The sequence below is a fragment of the Cinclus cinclus genome, chromosome 2 (assembly GCF_963662255.1).
Source record: "Cinclus cinclus chromosome 2, bCinCin1.1, whole genome shotgun sequence".
Classification (NCBI taxonomy): domain Eukaryota; kingdom Metazoa; phylum Chordata; class Aves; order Passeriformes; family Cinclidae; genus Cinclus; species Cinclus cinclus.
This window is the reverse complement of record NC_085047.1, coordinates 102,970,434-102,992,548: the sequence shown is the minus strand read 5'-3', so window position 1 is coordinate 102,992,548 and position 22,115 is coordinate 102,970,434. Positions and strand designations below refer to the sequence as shown.

The 22,115-nt window shown below is 36.8% G+C and overlaps 1 protein-coding gene across 2 annotated transcripts in view; it reads left to right on the top strand.

Moving 5' to 3' along the window:
- Positions 1-22,115, top strand: part of RPS6KA3 (ribosomal protein S6 kinase A3) — a 74,369-nt gene that overhangs the window by 12,461 nt on the left and 39,793 nt on the right. For both annotated transcript variants that reach the window (XM_062488065.1, XM_062488064.1), the window contains exons 2-3: positions 456-512; positions 21,677-21,793. In XM_062488065.1, coding sequence (XP_062344049.1) covers positions 456-512; positions 21,677-21,793 — 174 coding nt within the window. The remainder of the gene's footprint in view (positions 1-455; positions 513-21,676; positions 21,794-22,115) is intronic.

The following is a 22,115-nucleotide window of genomic DNA, read 5'->3' as shown; positions in this document are numbered from 1 at the left end:
TGCATTCAGTGTTTTTTCTAAGTCTGTACTGTAGTCATGAATTTTTCTTAAGGTGGAATAAGAGCTGACTTGCTATGTAAGGTCATGCTCTTAGAGAGAACCCTTTTCTCTGTTTTTGTGTGGCTTTTTGCCATTCAGTCTTCATCAGGTTTAACTATTTTGCAGAAGCTGTTGTAATGTAAAATAATGTCAAGCTGTGTAGCAGTGAGGCTTCAAATGCCAGGTGGTTTTATGTATTTCTTACTGTGACTTCATCCAGGTTGAGAATACATGAGGATCAAAGCAAGAGTGGGATTACATGCCAGCTTATAGGAGTTTTCCATGTTTACTTTCAATTACCTGCTTTTGTAGAATATGGAGAAGAGAGTACGGAAACATGCTATGAAAGTCTATCTCACATTTGTTTCTGTACTTGGATTCAGTATTTATTTTGATTTTCTGTGTCTTTTTTACAGAATGGACAGCAAATTGTAGATGAACCTATGGCAGAAGATGATATCAACCAACAAACTGTAAGTAAAAGATGGCTGTAATAAAAACAGTACACATTGACATCACTTAATTAATAGGCAGTTTGCCACTAGTGTTCATTGTTTGAGTTTACTGGACATGAGATGTACTCTCAGATCTTTTTATTTTTTGAGAGGTTATTTTCTCACTGATTCCAGTCTAGTTTGGTATCCTACTGTTCTCAAAACTCATTCCTCATCTTTTAATAGCATTTCAGGGAAGGTCAAGGGTGAGGGACAACTGTGAAAGTGTAGTTCCCATTGTGCTTGTTTTTGAAAGGCATTCTTCAAATGAATTCTTAACCTGGGATTCTTAAAAATAGAGATTGTTACTAAAGAGAGGATCAGTGAGCCTTCCTGACTGTGATAATTAAGTTTCCTTGTCTTCATGTCAAACCTGCATTTTACAAAATTTCATAATGTGAAGACAACTGAGTTCTGTTTTCTTGTTGCAATGCCTGTGAATTTTGTTAAATGTCAAGTTTACCTGTACTTTTGTGTTAGACAATACTAGCTGAATGTTAAGTCTGGTGATAAATGGCTTTGCTAATAAAAACAATTTTTGAAACTCCATGTTTGGTTGGACTTCAGGGTTCATATTGTGTTGCATATTGTGCAGACTTTAGGTTGTGAGTAGGTGGTCAAAGCTGTTTCCATCTATGTAGCATGGATATAATTGCAACACCACAGTAGTTTCTCTCTGCTGAAATTGTGCAGAGACAGTTGAGATAGTAAGTTGCTTTTTTCATGTTTGTCTTCAGATGTACCCATAGTAGATGTAGTTCTTAAGCTGACATGAAAACTGGGTGACTGCAAGTCTGCATTGTATAGTTGCTCTTGGTTCCTCCTCATAGCATCAAGGCTTTGCTGTATTTACCCCAAGATGAAGAAATGAGGCAACTGCTGACAGGTGACTGAAGTAGTGTAGTGTAAACAGTAAGAAAAGAAGAGTAATTGTGTGTTTAGAAGGCAACGCTAGGAAATAGTTTGTTCTAATATTGTGCACAATAGACTACAAGGCTTACTTGACTTCTTGTGTAAACTAGAACATATCTTTGGGGAAGTGTTTGGTTTGTTAATTTACTTATTCCATTGCTTATTTCCTTGGTTTGCATCTGTAATTTAATTTAATTAGTCTGTATTTGGTTTACAAGGCAAGGTTTTGGTGGGGAGGGTTGATCCCTGTGAGAAGAGGTCAAGGAGTTTGCACTACCATGTAGGACAGAGTCATATTCAACCAGCTCCAAAATGGTCCCAGTACTGGCCAAAGCTAGGCCCATCAACCATGTGGGTGGAGATCTGTGATAGCATGTTTATGGTAAAAATTGCTCTATTGTATCTGTGATGGTTATGAGTAAAAAAAAGTGTGAGAGAAACAGCCCTGCAAGACACCAACATGATGAGTGAAGGAGGAGGGACAAGGAGGTGCATCATGTGCTAGAGCAGAGATTGCCCTGCAGCCCCAGAGAAGACCATGGTGAGGCAAGATGTCCCTGCAGCCTGATGGAGAATTACAGTGGAGATCTCCATCCTGCAGGCTATGGACAACTCCACCCTGGAGCAGGTAGATGTGCCCTGAAGGGAGCTGCAGCCTGTGAAGAGTCCATTCTGGAGGAGGCTGGTGGCAGGAAATGCAGCCCATGGAGAGAAGCCCACAGAGGAGCAGGTTTTCTCATGGGGGATGTAGACTGGAGCAGTCTATTTTTGAGGAACTAAGTTTTGTGGAAAGGATCTGTGCTGGAGCAGGGGAAAACTAAGGAAGTAGCAGAAACAGTGTTAACAACTGACTGCAATTCCCATTCCACCTGTGCTGTTTGACAGGGAGGAGGTAGAAGAGTGGTACCAGAGTGAGAAAAAGGGGAGGGTGGAGATAAAGGTGGGGTTAGTTTCATCTTTTTCTCACTTCCTGGCAACAGGTGAAATAAGTTTTCCCTAAATTGATACTCTTTGGCCCATGGTGGTAACTGGTGTGTGCTGCCCCTGTTCTTAAGTCAGTGCATGAGCTTTTCTTCCACATGTCCTGCTGAGGAGGGTGGATTGAGAAAATGGCTGGGTGGGTGTCTGGCAGCCAGCTAAGGTTTGTCCCTCAAAATTATCAAACTTCTTTTTCAATATTTGATAATTACGGGATGCTTACCAATGTTTCCCTGTACTTCCTTTGGAAATTTCCAAACTGCTGCCTTTTTGGTGAGCAACTGATTTTAATACAGTATGACCATGAAAAAGTTGAAACATTTCTCTAGTATTCTTGCTGTCATGCTTGAGCTGCTTGGTTAAGATTGTTTTAGTTTCTTAATGTCTCAGACCAGTATTTTAGGAGTATACTTTGCATTTATTTCTAGGCTGTGGTAAGTTGTGGTGCCAATTGTGGTGTAAATTATCTAGGGGTTTTTAAACAAGACATTACTACAGCTACTCAGTCAATTACAGCTGGAAGCTAATCAGTGCTGTCAGTCAGGTGATAAAATACTACTTGAGTTGAGATGTGAGATTGTCAGTGCTTGCATAATCTGTTTTGGTGCAAGATACAGACAATTTTACATTACCGCTGAAACTCATTTAAGTTGTTCTGTTTAACTTTGCACTTAAATGGACTTGGGGCACTTACATAGTTGCTAACTAAAATTGAAATGAAATGAAATTTGTTACCTGTAACTGAGGAAAGTAGAATACCTAGGGTGTACTAGCAAATCAGGTAAGAAGAAAAAAATACTTTAGTAGGTGTGCAAGTTCAGGATAGGAAGTTGCCACATTTGTGGAGATAGAAAATGCAAGCTTGAAATCTGCATCCTTTTGCTGTCTTAAGTGGCTGGATAGAATGCTGATAATGCAAACGAGATAGGAAGCTTAAAGTAAATATTAAAATTTAACACAGTTCTATGTACATCAGAACTCTCTCTAGTATTCTGTGTATCAAAAGATAAGTTGTTTCATTACATCCGTGTTAAAGTTAATTAGCAGGAAAGCCTGAGTTACATAGCTGTGGTTCAGATTTGCTGGTTGTTTTAGGAAAAGCAGGAGCCATAAAGATTCCCATTTCTGAGGAGTCCAAGATGCTGTGTGGTTCCAAGTCTTGCTCCTTTTAAAAGGGAGCTCATTCAATACTGTTTTTATTGCAACAAGTTTGCTGATTATATCTGACTTTATAGCTTGTTGCCAACATTTTTTTATCTGTATCTCATAAATGACCTGGGACCAGCAGGAAATAAATGTAAGAACAGCTGGATGAAGCTTAACCTAATGTGAAAACTTAAGTGAACATTACTGAAAGGGAAAGCTATTTGAAGCCTTTTATTTGCTACCCTTCTCACTATTGTGCTCTCTGCCATTGCTTTTGGTACCTCTGTGTCCATAGAGATTGAGTAAATTAACTCAGCAAATTAATTGTTTTGAGCTGTTGCAATCATGCTGTATGCTTTATTGCTAGTTAAAGCTAACCAGACACTGCAGCTAGTCTAGCAGGTGGCTTCCCATTTTGTGTGTATGTGAAGAGCATTTCATATTTGTGGTGTGTTCTTTATGTGCTATTACCTGGATTCTATGTAGCTGATAAATGCTTAGTACAACTGATGTGTTACCATTGCATTCCACTAGCTTAAGCCTAATCGTTAAACATATGAAAATTATTAGGTTCCAAGAATTTGTAAAGAGTTTTCTTTTCACTAGAAGTGAAGTTTTAAAGTTGCAGGAAAATTTCTTTCAGCAGCTGCCATCCTCTTACTAAAAATATATAACTAAGGCAACACTAGTTAGTGGGTAGTTAAAAGGTAGAGTAAGAAATGCTTGCAAAGAGAAGTCAGTAGTTTAAAAAAGTATTTTTCATTTTTTTTCTGGTAGAATTTAAATAACACGTATGTTTGCAGTCAGGAGAGATGAAAATTAAGATCATTGTCCTTCCAATCAGTGTTTTTTATTAAAAGTTGGTAAGAAAAGTGTGATTCAGGATACATTGGAAAAATAATCTGAAGCATGTGGACAATACAATCTCTTTTGTTGAAGTATTGAATTTGATTGGTCAGTGCTGAGATTCTATATTTTACATCCATATATACCATACAATTTACACTAAGTCTATAAAGCACGGGGATGGGAATGTCAAGATAAGGAGAGGGGGATCATTCACCAGTTACAGCCATGGGCAAAACAGCCCCCATCATTCAAGCAGTAATAGGAAATCCAGAGTAATCTAGGGTAATCTCATTTGTTATGTCTTCATCTGTGAAAATAATGTAGGGTGAGAACATTATTCAGGAAAATTCAGGGAAAAAACATAACTAAACTAACAGATTTTTAGATTTTAAAACATTTCAGAGAGGCTTTAACTGATTTTTAGTTTTACCTCAATTTCTAATATTCTGTACTAGAGAGAGCTCCATGTTTCAGAAACTTTTGTTTGCCTTTTGGCAAGCCAAAGCACCATTTCAGGACTGCTCTTCTGTTGGATATTCCTGCTCAGGTGATCAGTAACAGTTTTCATGTTTAAGTACAGTCGTGTTTGTTAACACGACGTTGAAAGCATTTCTGATGATTGTTTTTTTATGTTTTTTTCTACTTTTGCTGATGCAACCTTCACATTTCAATTTTCTGTGTGTGCATTTTTGTCAGTTGTTTGTTTAAAATTCTTGGCTCTGTGGTAGAGGTTTTAAGACATAGCTTTAATTTCTTAAACATTATGGAAATGTTTGGGTTCACAAGTGTTCATGGTCCATAATCCAGGTTTTGGATTTCTCCTTATTTATAGATGGATACTTAGTTTTAGCTGAAACAGCTACATGTGTAGCTACTTGTAACAGCTTGGGTTACAAATATTAAACTTGTGCTTTAAAGTATTCTCTAATTCTTACATTCCTTTTAGTGTATTCTACTAAATGTGCTTAGTTATAGGTACTCATGTAGTCTATTTCACAATCAAATAATTTGATTCTTGAACAAATAAGCTTTTTTTAGGCAAACAATTTACATCTATAAAAATTGAATCCAGTCATTTCCTTCTCAGTGACCAGGTTGTGCTTTGTAAAAGGCAGACTTTTTTTTTTTTCCATCTAATATGATGAAATTGGAAATTTGTTATCTTCCAAAGCACTCTACTCTGCTGAAACTTGGATGTATTTTGTTAGCAACTTAGTGACATGGTGTTTCTTACCTCTCTGAGGATGCAGGTCCTCAATGTAAATAAGAAGTTACAGCATCCTTGTAAACGGTCCAGACCATTTGGTCTTAGATACCAAACTACTATATGAAGAAGGCAAGCTCTGGAATTGTTTTCTCCCCCAAAGCATCATCAGGTGTTGAGGAAAGGTTAAAGCAAAAGTGTCTTTGATGCATTCTAATGGATTTTCTGAGTGACTTATTTTGCATTTGGTGTCTTATGTGTAGGGTACTTTCTGGATCTTGGTCAGAAAATTTGAATTATTTGAGAGTGTAAGCAATGCTCAAAGTCAAGCTGCTTACTTGTTACACAGAGAGAAAACAGATGGTAGCCCCACAAAGCCTGTAAACTGACAGATGGAAGCTGCCACACCCCCTGTTTAATAGAATATTGCTGCTTTGGCTGTACAAATATATATATTATGAAGAAAAGTATGTTATTCAGCTACTGAAAACTTAAAATTAGCTCTCTGTCCCTCAACTGTTGACCTTTGTCAAACAAGGGCTTTTCATTCCATATGCGTGCTGCTTCTTTGTTTTTTGCGAATAATTGAAAGCAGTCCATACTACAGAGCCTTGCTTTTCTAGCACTGTAAAGACTTACTTTGCATTGTTACACATCTCTCAGACTGAGGGTATAGGAGATTGTCAATTTACCTGATGGACTCCACATGTTCCAGCATTCAGTAAAACTCATAGATTGCCAAATGTTCTGTATTGCTTCGAGAGTTCTTCAGCATTTTTCAGTTCTCCTGCTCTCTGTAGTGTCTGTGAGCTCTGTTCTCTTGAAAACCTAAATGAAAAACCATTTATCTTAATTTTTTTAAACTCAGATAATCCAATTTAAACAATGAGAAGGGGAAGAGGGGAGATAAATTGACCACATTTCTGTACTGAAGAAGGACATGCATTGTGCAAGTGGAGTTCTGTGGTTGATGGAACTGTGACTGGCAGGCATACCACATTGCCTTTATTTTGGAGACAGTTGGGTCTCCTGATAAACAAGTATAATACAAACCCTTATCAAAGATTTTGAGGTAGGGAAGCAACTTGCTGGAGCAATTTTTTCTTTTTATCAGAGATTTCCCTGTTGGGGACTGCTGCCCCCTAACCTGTCTCCATATAAACGGAGGAATATTTAAAAGGGCGAGCTCTCTTCTGAGAGATTCTCAGAGTTGTGTAGCTTATATCTTAATGTTTCTGGTTGGCTGCTGGTGCTCTTTGGGAACTGTGTAGGCTGTGTTCTCCCAGAACACAAGAAATTTCTTCCACCTGCCAGACTCATGCCAGTTATAGGAGAACTATTGTTGTGAAGTAACCCCACTGACCCCTGAGCACTGTGCTTTGTGTTTCTCTAGGAGGTCACATAAAAGGTTTGGAAGAGCAGTAGTCAGTAATTGTACAAATGTTTCAGTTGAAATGCCTTATTCCTGTCACCCTTAGCAGATGCAGCATATCTGCAGCAAAATACACTCTTACTTTACAGCCAAAAGATGAGAAAATTATTATTTATCCACGATATCTCTTCATCTTGAAGGAATATTGTAGTTAGAGCAGCTCTTACCATTTACTCTTCATTTCTGCCTTTAGCTCTTTTTAGTACCACAGGGTTTAATTTAGTGACTTGAAGATTCCTGGTCACTCTGCTTTTAGTGTAATTTTGTCAATTCTTGACAAGGTAAAGGGAGCTTGAATGGTCTCCCATTTATTTATTTAAATTTCTTTTAAGTTTTCCAAGTGCAAATAACTATGTTGCTGATAAACTGCAAAATTTAATTTTTGAGGTATTTCAGTTTTGAAGGGGGAAGTAGCTGCAAATTTGAAACAATTGAAGAGAGGCTAGCTTCAAGTCATTTTTAGGCTGTTTATGAAGTATTTGAAATCCTTGTATTGCAGTAAGCTCCTTGTGTTCAGTAAGCTTTGTTCATCTTGAAACTAGTATTTAATAATTCTTCATGCTGTGTTACTGCTGTTTTAGGAAAGATTGCTTCTTCCAAAAAGGCTGTACCAGACTGGAGGACTGTAAAAAGCACATTGGCATTGAGGACTTTTGAGCCCTCAGTTGAGTCACAAAGTCCTCCTTTGTGTAGTAGTACTACCTAGGGGCCTGTGTTTATTATAATATTATGTGTATTTAGTACACAGAATTGGAAAGATCATTCCTGCAGATGTGACAGAAAGACCCAGAGGAGTACAAGAGAACACTAAAAGGGGGCAATATTGCTTCTGGGACATGGCTAAAGATGGGTCTTTATTTCGCCTCTCCATTTTGACAAGAGAATCTTTGCTCACACTGGGGTGATGTGTAATCCCAATTTAAAGGAAAAGCTAGAAACTGATACTGTAGGAAGCCAGGATGTGGGATAGAGATAGCAGCAATGTGTTCTGTTATTTAAATTACTGTCTTTGTCTTCTGAAGAGTAATTAAAATATAACAAAAAATGCAGTAATCCAGATACTTGTTAGAACCCAGTCAGGGGAAGCTGTCTGCAGGGTGGGTTTGTTTTCATGTCTTAGGCAAGCAGGACTACAGTAGTTTGCTGTATACCTAGTCTTTAAATGGGATCACCTGGATATGTTTATAGCTGAATACTTGTATATATGCCTTTGACTAAAGGTTTTTACTTGTCTTTGTTTATTTATTGCTTGAAAAACAGTCTTGTTCCACTAAAGGGGCATGTACTTTGGAATTAATTGTTTTAACAAGTATAAAAAAGCTAAAGATAGTGTCAATATTCAGGAAAATAGCTCCCATACTAAATTGAGAGATCAAATTAAAACCATCTCTTACTCTTTGAAGTAACTAGATTGAATTCTAATTCCTAAGACATTTTAAATGTTTGAGAGTTTTTAAATATTGAAAGAAAGCTTAGGGATCTTTTTTACTTCAAGAAGTTCACTCTCTACAGAGCAATACAATATTGGTGCATAAGTCACACATTTGAGCTGGGCAATCCAATTCAAATATTTCTGCAGTTTGCCTTGGCCTAAAACATCTGTGTAGCATTTTCTGTGTGCAGGATTTCAAAGGACTAGGCACGAGGTCATTTTGGTCCTTTAGCTAAACTCTAGTAAATAAAAACAATCTTTAGGCATTCTCTGGACTGGTCTATATATGTGAGATCTTAAATTAATAAAAATACAATTATTACATATAGGACTTAAAGTACTTGCTATTGTGCTTAGTGAAGTGTTGCATAGTACTGTGATTTCTGAAAGAGATGCTGGTCTCTTTTGTTCTTTTCTGGGAACCAGGAATCAGTAACATCTGCAACAGCCTGTTGCTATCAGGCAATCTGCTTAAGTTTCCTGTGCTGATCTCTAGAAATATCAGCAGCATGAATACCTCTGCTGCCCAGTCTTTCTTTATCGTGGCTCTGTGTGTGTGTGTGTGAAATCAGTATCTTTTTTTACGTGTCTTTTCTTTTTTTTTTTTTTTTGACCTTTTTTTCCCCTTTCCCTCTCCCCACCCCCCAGCTGTGTCTGACTTGCCTGACAGGAAATTTTCTAATTGCCGGAACAGCTGGTCACAGCAAAAACGCCGGGGTTGGTCTTGCCTGCTAGACTGACGATCGCTCAGTCAGAAAATCCAAGCATCATGGTTTCTTAGTCATGTTTAAGTTTCTGGCTCTGCGTGTTCGCTCTGTTCGGGTGAGCTTAGTTTCTTTCTTAAGAGAATAAGGGGGAAAGGGGGAAGTTTCACTTTAATTTATCTTCGAATTTCAGAGTAGTTTTAGTCTTTCACTGAGTAGGGATCAGTGTTGTTTGCATACAGAGTGTTTATTTCCTTTAAAAAAAAAAAAGTCTGTGGTATGTTTGTATGTTGTACAAGTTTCTAAGATACCTGCTGATAATTTAGCCTTGTTAGGAGGTTGTTACATGTATGTAAATAGTGTAAAACTTATATTTCAGGGGGAGGTGAGGGGTGTTAAATGTGAGCTTAGCTATATGTTTTCTCACAGAGAGTCAAGTTTTATTGAAAGCTTTTATGTTTTTAATATTTAGTGGTTACTTTGACGATTACATCTTCATATAGTGCTTTAAACTATAAAATATGGCTCTCTGTGGTGATACTTAAAATAACTCAGATTTATTAATGTATTAAATTTACTTCTGAAATCATATGAAGAGCAATGGTGCTTGCATAACAGTGTTAGGGTTATTTCAACTTTTAATTGATAATTTAGTCATAGCAAATCTTTAATTTGTATAATTTGTCTTGTTGGGCATATATTTAAGCATTAAAAAGTTTGGTTTAAGTTGAGAAAATTACTAGTGGAGCATTGTGTCATCCCAAACACTGTTTCAGAACTATTTAACATTACATGTAAAAATGCAATAGAACGGAACTTTTTATCATTGGAAGTCAAATTGGTTTTCATGTTTATCCTTCTGTAAGTCTGCAAATACTTTTCAGTGAGGGGGTAAAAAACCCAAAACCCCATGACCTTCTTGTGTAATGACTTAACACCTTAAGTGAATGTCTATTAACTTGTAAAAGCAGTAGACACCTACTAGCTCGTGTACTGGTTTAAACAATTTGTATTAAATTTTGCAGTCCGTATTAAAAAATGAAATGGAATTTTCTTGCCATAATTGAAACACCAGAGCAAGACATGAGTGTAAAACAATAGAACATAGGTTGCATTAAAATCAAGGGGTTTTTGATGCAAACCTTATAAAATTAATGTTTATCAACTCATAGTCCTGAATTATAGTTCTTTTCCACTGGCAACATTAAAGACATTCCTCAGAAATTTGGTTGAAAAAAGGACATTGTTTTATCTACTTATGGCAACCTGGTTAGCTTGTCCTCAACATTCTGTTGATTTTAAAATGCTAGCTACTGCAGACCAAAGTTTTTCAACCCATATAGATTTCAGTATATGCTTAGGAAATTATGGTAATAAAACAGGATTTGTATCTTTCATCGATCCGTGCTGAATATGGGGATTATTTTCCCAACTAAATAGTTCAGGGATTTTTCACCTTTTAATTAGGTGGTGGTGGTTGTTGTTGTTGTTCTTGTTATTATTATTACTATTATTATTTCAATTCTCTGAAATGTTAGTGCTTACAAGTAGCGAAAAACTTGTATCAGTTACTGGGAAATGGAAGTTCCACCCAATGAGTATTTTTTTCCAGTGCTGACGATCACATTTCAGTTCATGAGATAATTTTGTGCTGTTTGATCAAAAAAGAACTACATTGCAAAACTGCTTTTGGTGACACTGGGCTTTTAAAATGCTTACAGGAATTCCTCAGCTTACCTGCCAAACAACCTACTGCTCACAGTTCCTTTAGGAAGAATGGGGTAGTGTCCTACTTCTATCCTGTCCTTTTATATTTTCTTTCTAAGGAAAGAAAGCATTTTCAGAACTACACTCCTAGCCTGTGAACGACATTTATCCGTAAAGCCTTACTTGTCCTCTGGCTTGTTTCTCTGGGACAGGATGCATTCTTCAAACTCCTATCTTGCTTCATCTGTACAACCAAAAGAATGGGAGGAGCTCTGTCTCCGTAACCAGGTCTGCAGTCTTCATTCTGTGAGCTGGCTATGTGGAACAAATACAGACATAGACATCCTTCTAGATCTCAAAATTGTTGCAGAAAAAAGCAGAAATGAAAAAGAGTGGAAATGGATATACATAAATACAATGTTTTTGTTATCTCTACAGATTGTTTTTCTCTGAGAAACTTAACAATGTAAGCATTAAAAAAAAAACAGACCCTGAAACTAAACGTTTACAAATACAGTTTTCTTTTAGGAAATCTTATTTTCTACCAGGTAAAACAATAGATGTCTGCAACAAGTGATATGATGTTAGTTGAAATTGTAAGTTTTTCTATCTTTTAAAAAGAAGCAAAGACTTAAATTGTGGAAGCATGTCTTTCTGACTTCAGATGTCCAGATTTAGAACTTCTGCTCTACTCTTGCTTTTCTTTGATTTTAATGTAGGACAACATACACAGAATATCCTTAGATCATCTTGTATTAATTTTATGCATGGTACTGCTTCGCATTTTGTTGTTTTGGAATAATTTCTACTTCAGAAGCAGTATTTTTAATCTGCTTCTTAGAACAATTGTGTATAAGTATATAAGAAGTAGTTCTATTAAGTGACTCAACTTGAATATTAGTCACAGTTATAAGGAATGGATTTTGGTCCATGATTTAGCTCACCAACACTGCTTATCAAAGTAATGGGAAATTGTGAAGTACTTGTTGGACTGTGAGTTTTATTTTTAAGGTAGTTTTGAATTTGAAAGTAGAAGTATAAAAAGTATAGATTGTATGAATGTATGCAAAATGTGTCTAAGATATTTAAAAATACCTATACTCGTGCACTCATCACATTTTTAACTCCCATTTTTGCCTTAATGAAGATTTCTATAAGCTCTAATACAACAGGTAAAAGTAATTGGTTTTCAGTTTGTTGGCTCTTTATTACTTTAGAAAGTATAGCTCAGAAGGAGCTTCATTTCTGCATAATGCTGAAAATTCATCCTATGTTCATAACAAACTGGGAATATAAAAATGCATCTAGGAGACTTCCTGACTCAAGGGAGGGGAGGAAAAGGAAATTGTGTATATGAGCTGGGGAACTGTGCCAGCATTGAGTCATCCTTTTAAAATCACTTGATATTCAATAAGCTTACTGTCCTTACAGGTCATAACTGCTTTATGTAACTTCAGCACCAAGGTTTAATATCATAGTCAATACTTCAGGAATGGTTTATTTGATTATGGGGATCAGCATTATGATGCCTGTGACAGACAAATATTTTGCCAAGCACAGCCATGTCCAGCAGAGCTCTTAGCAGTACAGTAAAGGTAACAAAGTAGTAAAAGGCAACTTATAACCACTGTTGGAGCAGTGTTAAGTAAATTGCTGGGGAATCCATTTTTCTGTGTTCAGCCTTATCTTTGCTTGTACTGAATGTACATGTGCTTCAGGAAAGTGCATTTGTCTAAAGGAAGCAAAACACTTCTGAAAAGGGATTGAAAGGGGTGAAAATAAAGCTGCTACTTCTGTAATGAAAATGGAAAAGTGTGTTGCTACATAATCTATACTAACAGATGAAAAAGGATAAAAGCAGTATCTTTGTTGCTGCACATTTTTTCAAGAGAAAAATAAGATTGCAATAAGCTTTTTATTAATTGGATTTGCTTTTTTGAAAATTGTATGGTCAACAGCATACCCTGATTTTAGGACTGATACACTGATTTAGATGTTACCTTGAAAAATGGCTGATGTTTGAGGGACATGTTCACCAATATGGGCAGTATGGTTTTGACTTAATTGTTATGATGAAAGCTATCAAAAGGATTTTTTTCCCTCTCTCGTATTCTGATTCCTGACTATAGGAGTTGAGGTTCCAGAACTGTAGTCTTTCCTAATAGTGAATCTGGCTGTTGCTCATGTGTATATTATTACCATATAAAATAGACACCAAAAATACTGTAATATGTGATTTTAAACAGAAAATACTCATTAAATAGTTCCCTAAAGAGTTTCTGATAAGATCCCACCAAGATTTTTAAATATATTAATAGGCCCTGTTTAAAATAAGTCTTAAAGTCACAATATTGGCACAATTAAATGCTAAATGGTGTATTAAGAAAAAAGTCTTGCACAGTTTGGGGAGTGACTGGACTTTGTCAGGCAGTGACTCTTGGAAGGACTCTCAGTGCCACTAAGCACAGCCCCATGTTTGTCCCTCAGCAGCTGTGGTCACTGCAGGGCGAGGCAGGAGGATTGTGGCTGGAAGCGTGGGGGCTGTTGCTCTATGTGCAGCATAAATCAGTGATGCAGAGGCTTCCATAACAGCATGAACAATGAAGTAGTAAAAATAAATTCAGGGAAGAGTTTATAAGAACAGGAGCTGGAAAATCACTTTACAATGAAAACTCTGAAAAAAAAACTTTGAGCAAATTAAGTCATAACTAAGACTTATGTCTGTAAGGAACTATATGTCAAAAATGGTTCTGGTACCTTCTTTACTCTGTTAAGACCAATACAGAATTAGCAGGTAAAGGTGAAACCTGACTAATGCTGGAACCAGGATTACCAGTATTTAAATTCATTTCTCCAGCAGTCACTTAAGATGGTTTAGCTATTATAAAGGTTTTAATTATTTATTGAGATTAAAAATTGTTAAACTTCTTATCTAATGTTTACCTTAAGTCAAACTCTTAACCTCGTTTTTGCAGTTTTTGGTCAGCACGTCAACAATGTTTGATGTCCAGAAAGAACTTTCATGATTACTGGACCCATCCAAGGATTTGTTGCATGTGTCAGATTTCCCTCCCAGTGGGTTTTGAAGAACTTGACTATGTATAGCCACATCTGTCCTAGTCATGTGTGCTTTGGAAAATGGCAGTTTATTTAAAAGTCCTACTGATAGTCAAGTTTCTTCTCAGTTCTAAAAGCAAAGCTATTACAGGGGTTTCTTTCTGTCCAGAAATTGTGTTGTAAAATTCAGAAGTTTTATTTAAAACAAATGTGAGGTTAATGTTTTGTTCTTGTTTCTTTTTTATGCTATTTTATAACTTCCATCTCTGTTAGATGCAGAAGGAATTGGTATGTGGCCTTTTACTTTCTTCAACCATGAAACATTTTATTCTGGTGTTATGGGTTTGGTGTTCTATTTCTTGCTATACTTTGTATAGCCAACAAGTGTGCAGAGGGGATTTTTTTGATCAGTATTTAGTCATCTGCTAGCAGAAATTCACTGCACTTCTGAGGAGATTTTCACCTTCATCTGGGTAATGTTCATGTCATGGGAAAGTGAACATGCAGCTAGCCTTGTTTTGTTCTTTTGAGTCCCTTCTTGTAACAGCGTGCGGATGTTGCGTATTATCTTCAATAGCCCCTTCCTGATGCAAAGGACTCAAGATGGGGTAGTTATTTAGCACATGTCTCATGCAATAATAACTTCATGGATTTTCTAAATCAAGCTTTTATAAAGAGAACTTTGTCAGAAATCTGTTTCTGAATTTGTTCCAGGTGAAACTCAGGTATGGTGTGGGAGTCATTTATTTTGTTTAGCCTTTAACTGCTGTTACTCCTTTTTGACATCAAGTAAGAACATCCATTTTCCACAATAATGGGCCTCAGAATAATCCAAAAATGAATGCTAATCCTTTTGAGGTGTTTCAACATGTTAAAAATAAATAGAATGTTCTTTCCAAAAGCCTTCTTCTTTAGGTACTGGTGGTATGCACAGCACGTATCTGTCTTTGCTCTTGGTATGATAAAAAAAAATAAACCTGTCAGGTTTTTTGTTATTCTCTGCATAGTTAATTAGAAATATTTTTTTTATTTGAGTTTTTTTAAATCCCACACTATTAGAATCAAATAAAAATCTTCCTGGACCTGTCCAACCTCCAATCTTGTTTGCATGCCCATCTTTGTTAGGAATCTTCATTTTTGGGTATCTTGCTTTTGGTCAACTTTTCTGTTTAGTTAATTTGACTGAAGCTGACAGCAGAGACTGTGCAGTCAGTCTTTCTGTTCAGGATGGGTACAGTGTACTTTTTGAGTTACATGCTATTGACTTTTATGATTTAATATCTTAAGCTGTAAATATTTCCCTGTACTTTTTTTTCCTTATCTTTTGAATTCTATGTCACTTCATGACTTTACACCCCTTAAATCTCATCTGTGTGTAAGAGCAATTTAAGTACACTGGTCCATTATTATTTTTGCACAAAAACTTTACAGTTTTTTAGGCAGCTCCTGCATTTTTTCCTTTGGAGTAATTTATGCATATAATAATTTTAATTTATACTTTCAGTATATCAGAAAGTATATACTCAAGACTTTGTCCCTCATCATGAAGCTGATGAACTAATTATTCTTTTCATAACTTATCTAAACAATGCTGTTATTAAGATTTAAGTGTTTAAAATATTTCTACTCATACTCTCATAATTTGGAGTATCTGGAAAAGGAGAAATATGTCTTCCAGAAATACCTTTCCTAAGTAAGCATTCCATATGTAACACAGCAGTTTATTCTTTGATGTTTAAGTTAATTCACATCTAGTTCTCTACACCTCTTCAAGAGTAAATTCTTGCTGAATTTCCTATTTCTGTCCTGGTATTTTGAAATTTCTTTGCCAAGCACTTGTCATCATCCATGTTCACACTTTGCTTATGCATTTTTTTTCAGGAAGCTGAGGCTGAGAATTTTAGGTGCCATGACACTCCTGTGGTGTTTGGATGTGCTAATAGTCTTTATTCTGAATGCTTTCCTCTTCCTGCTATGAATAAGCACAGATCTGATCCTGTGCTGCCTGTTTAGATGATTTGGAGTGTTTCCTCATGAATTATTTTGCCAATATTGCAGCATACATTGATAAATATTTTTAAGTTATTTTAATCTTTAGTTGATTGTTTCTCTGTACATAAAATTTGTAGACTAAAAATTCTTCCACTTTTTAAGGTGCTATTTAAGCACTAACAAGTGTTGCAATGGTGTTGTGGTTTTTACTGGTAGTTCTAAATACCAGTTCAGAGCCCAGTTTAGGAATCCTAAACCAGCTTTACAGCTGTCCCTGGAACATGCTGCTCAGAAAATGGTCTGCAGATAACACACAGCTTGTTCTGCACTGTTGAACTTATGCCATCCAGCTCTGCACAGGCCACTTCTTTACACAGAGCAGTTTTCAGGTCTCCTGCTGAAAATTCAGAATTCTCAAGGGTAAATTGCAGAAGAGTCTATGTATAGATAAATTCATGTTCTTCTCTTGCTTTTCTGGGCTTTTTCATTACTACTGAGAAATATGTACCTACTAAGACTCTATACTACTTCCTTTAAGGTTCAAAGTCTGGTTTTCTTTTAACGCATTATCTATTAGTTGTTCCTGTAATAAGATCTCAGAAACAAATACCAGTATTTTATGTTGCAGCAAAGTTAATTTACTCTTGAATTAAAAAGTGAAGGTAAAGGAAATTCGCATAAATTCAATTGCTAGAAGCAAAATGAGTGTTTAATGTTCATTAAGTACCTAAAATATTGATTTTTTTTTTCCCCAGCAACATGATTAAGCTATTATTTTTGTAATAAAGATTATTATTATTATTATAGCTTATATAGCTCATAATTATACAATTTTTGGCCTGTTAATGATTAAGTAGTTTTTCAGTGCTTGCCTAGAAGATGTCTGTCCTTTTCTTGTTTTACTGGCAAACATGTTTCCTATTCCAGTTTGAGGCTGATTACTTAAGATAAAAATGAGTTGTCCTTGGTGTTGCAGAATCCCCTTTTTTTTCTGCAAAGTTTTTCATTCAGATTTTCTCTGTGCCATATGGTCCATTTGGTGGTCTTTCCTATGTGTATTGTGAGGTATATTACTATAAGCTTGCTTATACAGAGATACTGCCCAGAATAGTTCTGACTTGCAGACTATATCTGTACAGGAAATTATTCTGGAATATGATATTTTAAAATCATACCTAAACTTGTTTGTCACTCATTTCCCTTCTAGGCCAGTGTTGATTTAACACTATTACATTGTTAAGGAAACTCAGAGTAATGTTACCTTCTGTTTGTTCCCTTGTATTCTGTATTTAGTTTCACTGTAGCGGAAGCCTGTCATAACCACTTAAAAGTTAATTCACATGGTTGTTTTCAGGTTTTTTTAACATTACTTTCTGAAGCAGTGTAACTTTCTAGTGTGAAGAAGGTCTTGAGAGGAATGTGTGCCTAGAAGAGGTAATTGTTTTGAGACTTTTATTTAGACCTTGCTGCAGTATAACGCTTGAGAAAAGGGAGCTTTCCAAGCTTATAGATAACACAAATAAAATGTAGGCAGTAGGGTATAGTTGTAACTGGAAGGAAGACCCCACCATTGCAGCTGGTGAGTTGACTGTCTATACTTGTGTGAAAGTTGTCAAGGGATGGAAGAAAGGAAAGGAGGACCCAAGCATTCCAGCATCTCATTTCTTTTCAATTCATCACATGGGACAAATGTTTTTGCCAAGTACCAGGGAATGATCAAACAATTCAGTACCAGATGGAATGGCTGGCTTCTCTTCCAGTTTACTGCAAGATGACATCTATCATCTGATGTAATTAGTGCAGTTGGTTGAAAACAGAGATCTCTTTCTACAGTGTGTAAGGCTGGTATTTTAATTCAAGTAGATAGTGAGGCTTGACTACCTCTGCGTATAATTTGTGTTTCTATAAAAGGCTTAGCTTTTGTATTTTTAACTGCATTTGCAGAACACTGTTTAGGTTAAAATAACAAACATTCATCAGTTATGTCAGAAAAGGAAACTGCAAATTTGTGGGCAACCGCTCATCATAAATCTTGCTCCTAAACAAGTGTTACCAACAAACTAAACTTGGACATCATTTGAGTTACTTTTCATTTAAAACGGAGTTCTATTAGGTCTGCCTTTTATGGACTGAAGAGTAACTGAGCCCTGAGAAAATGAAAAGTCTGAGAATATTGGTATCAGGAATGTGAAGTGGTGGTTTGGGGGTTGTTTTGTTTTTTAGCGGGTACTCAAAATAACCACTGGAAAGTTGGTTGCATAATAATTGCATTGCATTCAAAAATAATAATTTTTGTTTGTGTATAGAGAGCAAGCAAATATATTTTCTTCTTTTCTCATTCTTGTTGAGTTTTGTAATGCTTTTAATGCAAGATAGAATCATAGAAGGGTTTAGGTTGGAAGGAACCATAAAGGTCAGCTAATTCTAACCCACTCACTAGATCAGGTTGCTTAAGGCCTTATCCAGCCTGGCTTTGAACACTGCCAGGGTTGGGGCATCTACAACATGCTTGGGCAACCTATTCCAGTTTCTCACCATCTTCACAGTAAAGAATTTCTTCCGAATACCTGACCTAAATTTCCCTTCTTCCAGTTTGTACCCTTTATTCCCTGTCCCATCACTATGGTTCTTAATGAAGGATCCCCTTCTGGCTTCCATGTAGGCCCCCTTCAGATACTGGAAGGTTGCTATGGGGTCTCCAGGCAAACTTCTCTCCTAGGCTGAACAGCCCCAACTTTCCCTGCCTGTCTTTGTAAGGAAGGTGCTCCAGTCCACTTCTCAAATCCATGGCCTTCCTCTGGACTTGCTCCAACAGTACCATGTCCTATTCATGCCCACCTGATGGCTTTGCATCCCTGAAGGCAGTAGATAGAAAATATTTGAGAGGGTTCTGTTTCACATTTCAGACTTTCCCAGGATTGCCAGGGAGCAAATAGGTAAAACAGTTAAGCAGAAATGGATCAAAATATCTTCAGTAATGTGTACTTGGCAGTCTGTTTTGCTGAGCTGTTCTATTCCTCCCTTGGGATTCTCTAAGATTCAGTGGGTGGTTTAAGTAGTATGTAATCCCACTGATCACATACTAATTTAGAAGATAAAACCAAAAATGTCCACCAGCAATTTATTCTTTTGACAAGTAAAAGGAAACAATATTTCTTTCAGACTCCATAAAGATTCAGCTGAGAGTCAATGATGGTAGTACTTTCTTCTGAAAAGACAAAAGTTCAGGTTATTAGGTGGAGTACTCAGCATGCCTGTGTGCACACACATGCAAAATTTTGGCTGTCTTAAAATGGAAACAGGCACCTAAACTTAGATGGCATCTTGGATTTGTTTTGGGTATTCTAAAACTATTCTTAAAATAATATTCTTCACATTGGAGGATTCTTTTTCCCTTCCTGATTTTAAAAGTTGCTAGCTAGCACGTTCTGTGCATTATTCCAAATCATGTGCTGGAGTTTTAATATATATGGACTCTCGCACAAACTCTTAGGATTTCTTGTGTGCTGCTCATTTCCAATTTTGTAGTCTTTTGAAGAAGAATTGGCAGTCTGGGAGAAGCATGTGTTGGAACATGCTGACTTGGGTGGACAGTTGCTTTGCATTTATATATAGTTCTGAAGTACTCAGATGCAAAAGGATGCTTTCAGCACCAATTCATGCACATAAAGTTTGCAGAATGCTTGAAAAACTTACAAATTAGCGCTTCAGAAACACAGTTTTAGAACTCTGCCTTTACTAATCTATCACTGTAACTAATTAGTGAACACCTTGGTGCATGTAGCTGAAGGGAAAGACTAGACCAAGGAAGACATACTCTTAGAGGAAAATCATAGAATATCCTGAGGTGGAAGGGACTCATCAATATCATTAAGGTCCAGCTCCTGGTCTTGCACAGCCCTGTCACCAAGAGTCACACCATGTGCCCAGGAGCATTGTCCAAATGCTGCGTGAACTCTGTCAGGTTTGGTGCTGTGACCACTTCCCTGGGGAGCTGTTCCAGTGCCCAACCACCCTCTGGATGAAGAACCTTTTCCTAATATTCAATCTAAACCCTCTCTCATACAATTTTTCAGGCCCTTCCGTCAGGTCATGCCACTGGATTAGAGAATTAGGTTAGAGAATACTCAAGCGAGTAGGGTGTACCTAAGTCTGTGGACCCTGATGAGATGCCCATGAGTGCTGAGGGACCTGACAGCTGTTATTGTGAGGCCACCCTTGATTATTTTCTAATTACTGTGATGACCAGGAGAGGTGACTGAGAACTGAAGGAAAGAAAATATCAATTCCTATCTTCAAAAAAGGCAAGAAGGATCAAGGGAACCACTGATTGGTCAGCCAGGCCTTAATCCTCAGGAAAATCAAGGAGAAACTAAACATTTTTTGTGTACACGGAGGACAGGAAGGTAGCTGGGGTTATTCAGCATGGATTCCCAATGGTGAATGAGGTTTGACCAGCGTAAAGGGAGAGTGCTAAGAGCTTTTTTCAGTGCTGCCCAGGGGCAGTAGGCAAAAATGAAAGTACTGGAGTTTTCTGTCTGAACATCAAGAAATACTTTTTCACTGTCAGACTGGCTGAGCCTTGCCACAGGCTGCACAAGGAGGTTGTTACCATCCATGGAGATACTCAGGTCCTGGGCAGCTGGCTCTGAATGGCCCTGCTCGAGCAGAGGGTTTAGGGCTAGACAAGATGATCTCCAGAGGTCCCTTGAAATATCAAACAGGTCTGAGTTCCTCATTAAATAGATGAAAAGTATTCTCAGATTTATTTTATTCACTATAACATCTAGAAAAAATAGAAAGAGAATAAACAAGAAGTTAAAACTGTAGACAGTATATTGCTTTCTGTGTGTTAACTAACAGTCCATTGTGTGTTAACTTACAGTAGATTGGATGACAGGTAATACCTAGATAGATCTTCAGATGACATTAACAAGAATGCAGGTTTTTTACTTACTTGATGCTGATAAATTCTGAAATTCTTTCCTTGGGTGGAAAGGAGCGTCACTATTCAGGGTATTTTCAAACTCAGTACAGAAAACACTGCATTAAGTGCAGAGCACAAGACGATCAGATTCACTGCTGCTTAGAGCTTTCTGGTGACCAGTTTGTCACAGAAGGGGAAAGGATGAAGACTGGGCAGCTTTTATAGGATAGATTCTCCTTGAGAAGAAAGGCAAAATACTTTCTTGAACAGAATTTTGTCAGTGGCAGATGGAGCCTGCTGCTGAAGTGGGAGTGGAGAGTGTTGCTTTTTCACACTGTCTTAAAAGGTGAGCATTAGCATTGCTCCAGCGTAGTGGTCCACATTCAAGTGTTAAAAAGGAGGGCTTCCCAAAGACATCTGGTCCATTTGATGCACTCTAGGTGTGTTTTAAGGTGACTAAATTCTTAAAAAGATTGGTTTCCATTAATTGGTTGTGAATCTGGAACAGAAATACGAACCCAATTGTGAACCAAAGAGGAAAGGCTTGGGAATTGCTGACTTCTGTCTGCTCTATTATTGTTTGGATCCTGGTGCATCTCTAAAAGTTTAGGTTACATTGTTACTCAATTAGTGCTGTCTGTCTTAATTATGCAAATAGCATTGCTAAGTGGGTATTTTTTGCTTTTATTTGGCATCATCTAGTTCTTTGTGTTCAGTGGCACTGGTATTTTTCAACATATTGTGAATTCGTAAATATTTGTAAACCATTAATCTAAATTTATTCCTCTGTTTTCCTCTCTCAGGAAGAAGGAAGTATCAAAGAAATTGCAATAACTCACCATGTAAAGGAAGGACATGAGAAAGCAGACCCTTCACAGTTTGAACTTCTGAAAGTACTAGGACAAGGATCCTTTGGAAAGGTTGGTAACTGAACTCTTGTGGAGCCAATTATTCAGGAATATAGCATTGTATATTGGTTGTGAAGTATTTAGAACAGCCATAGTTTTGCATTAAGGCAATGTTGCAAGTTAAAACTGCTTTCTAAATTAGTGCTATTAACTAGGCACCGTAATTGTGGCAGATCTTTTTAAAGCATTAATTTTTTTATGTTAATACAATATGCGGATTTGAAAGTTCAATAGAAAAAAACGGCATGATATGAAATAATTGGGTATTTATTGTTAAAATGGAATGTCATTCCTCTCTAGCTACTCTTCCGTATTTGAGAGGGTGAGGATTGAA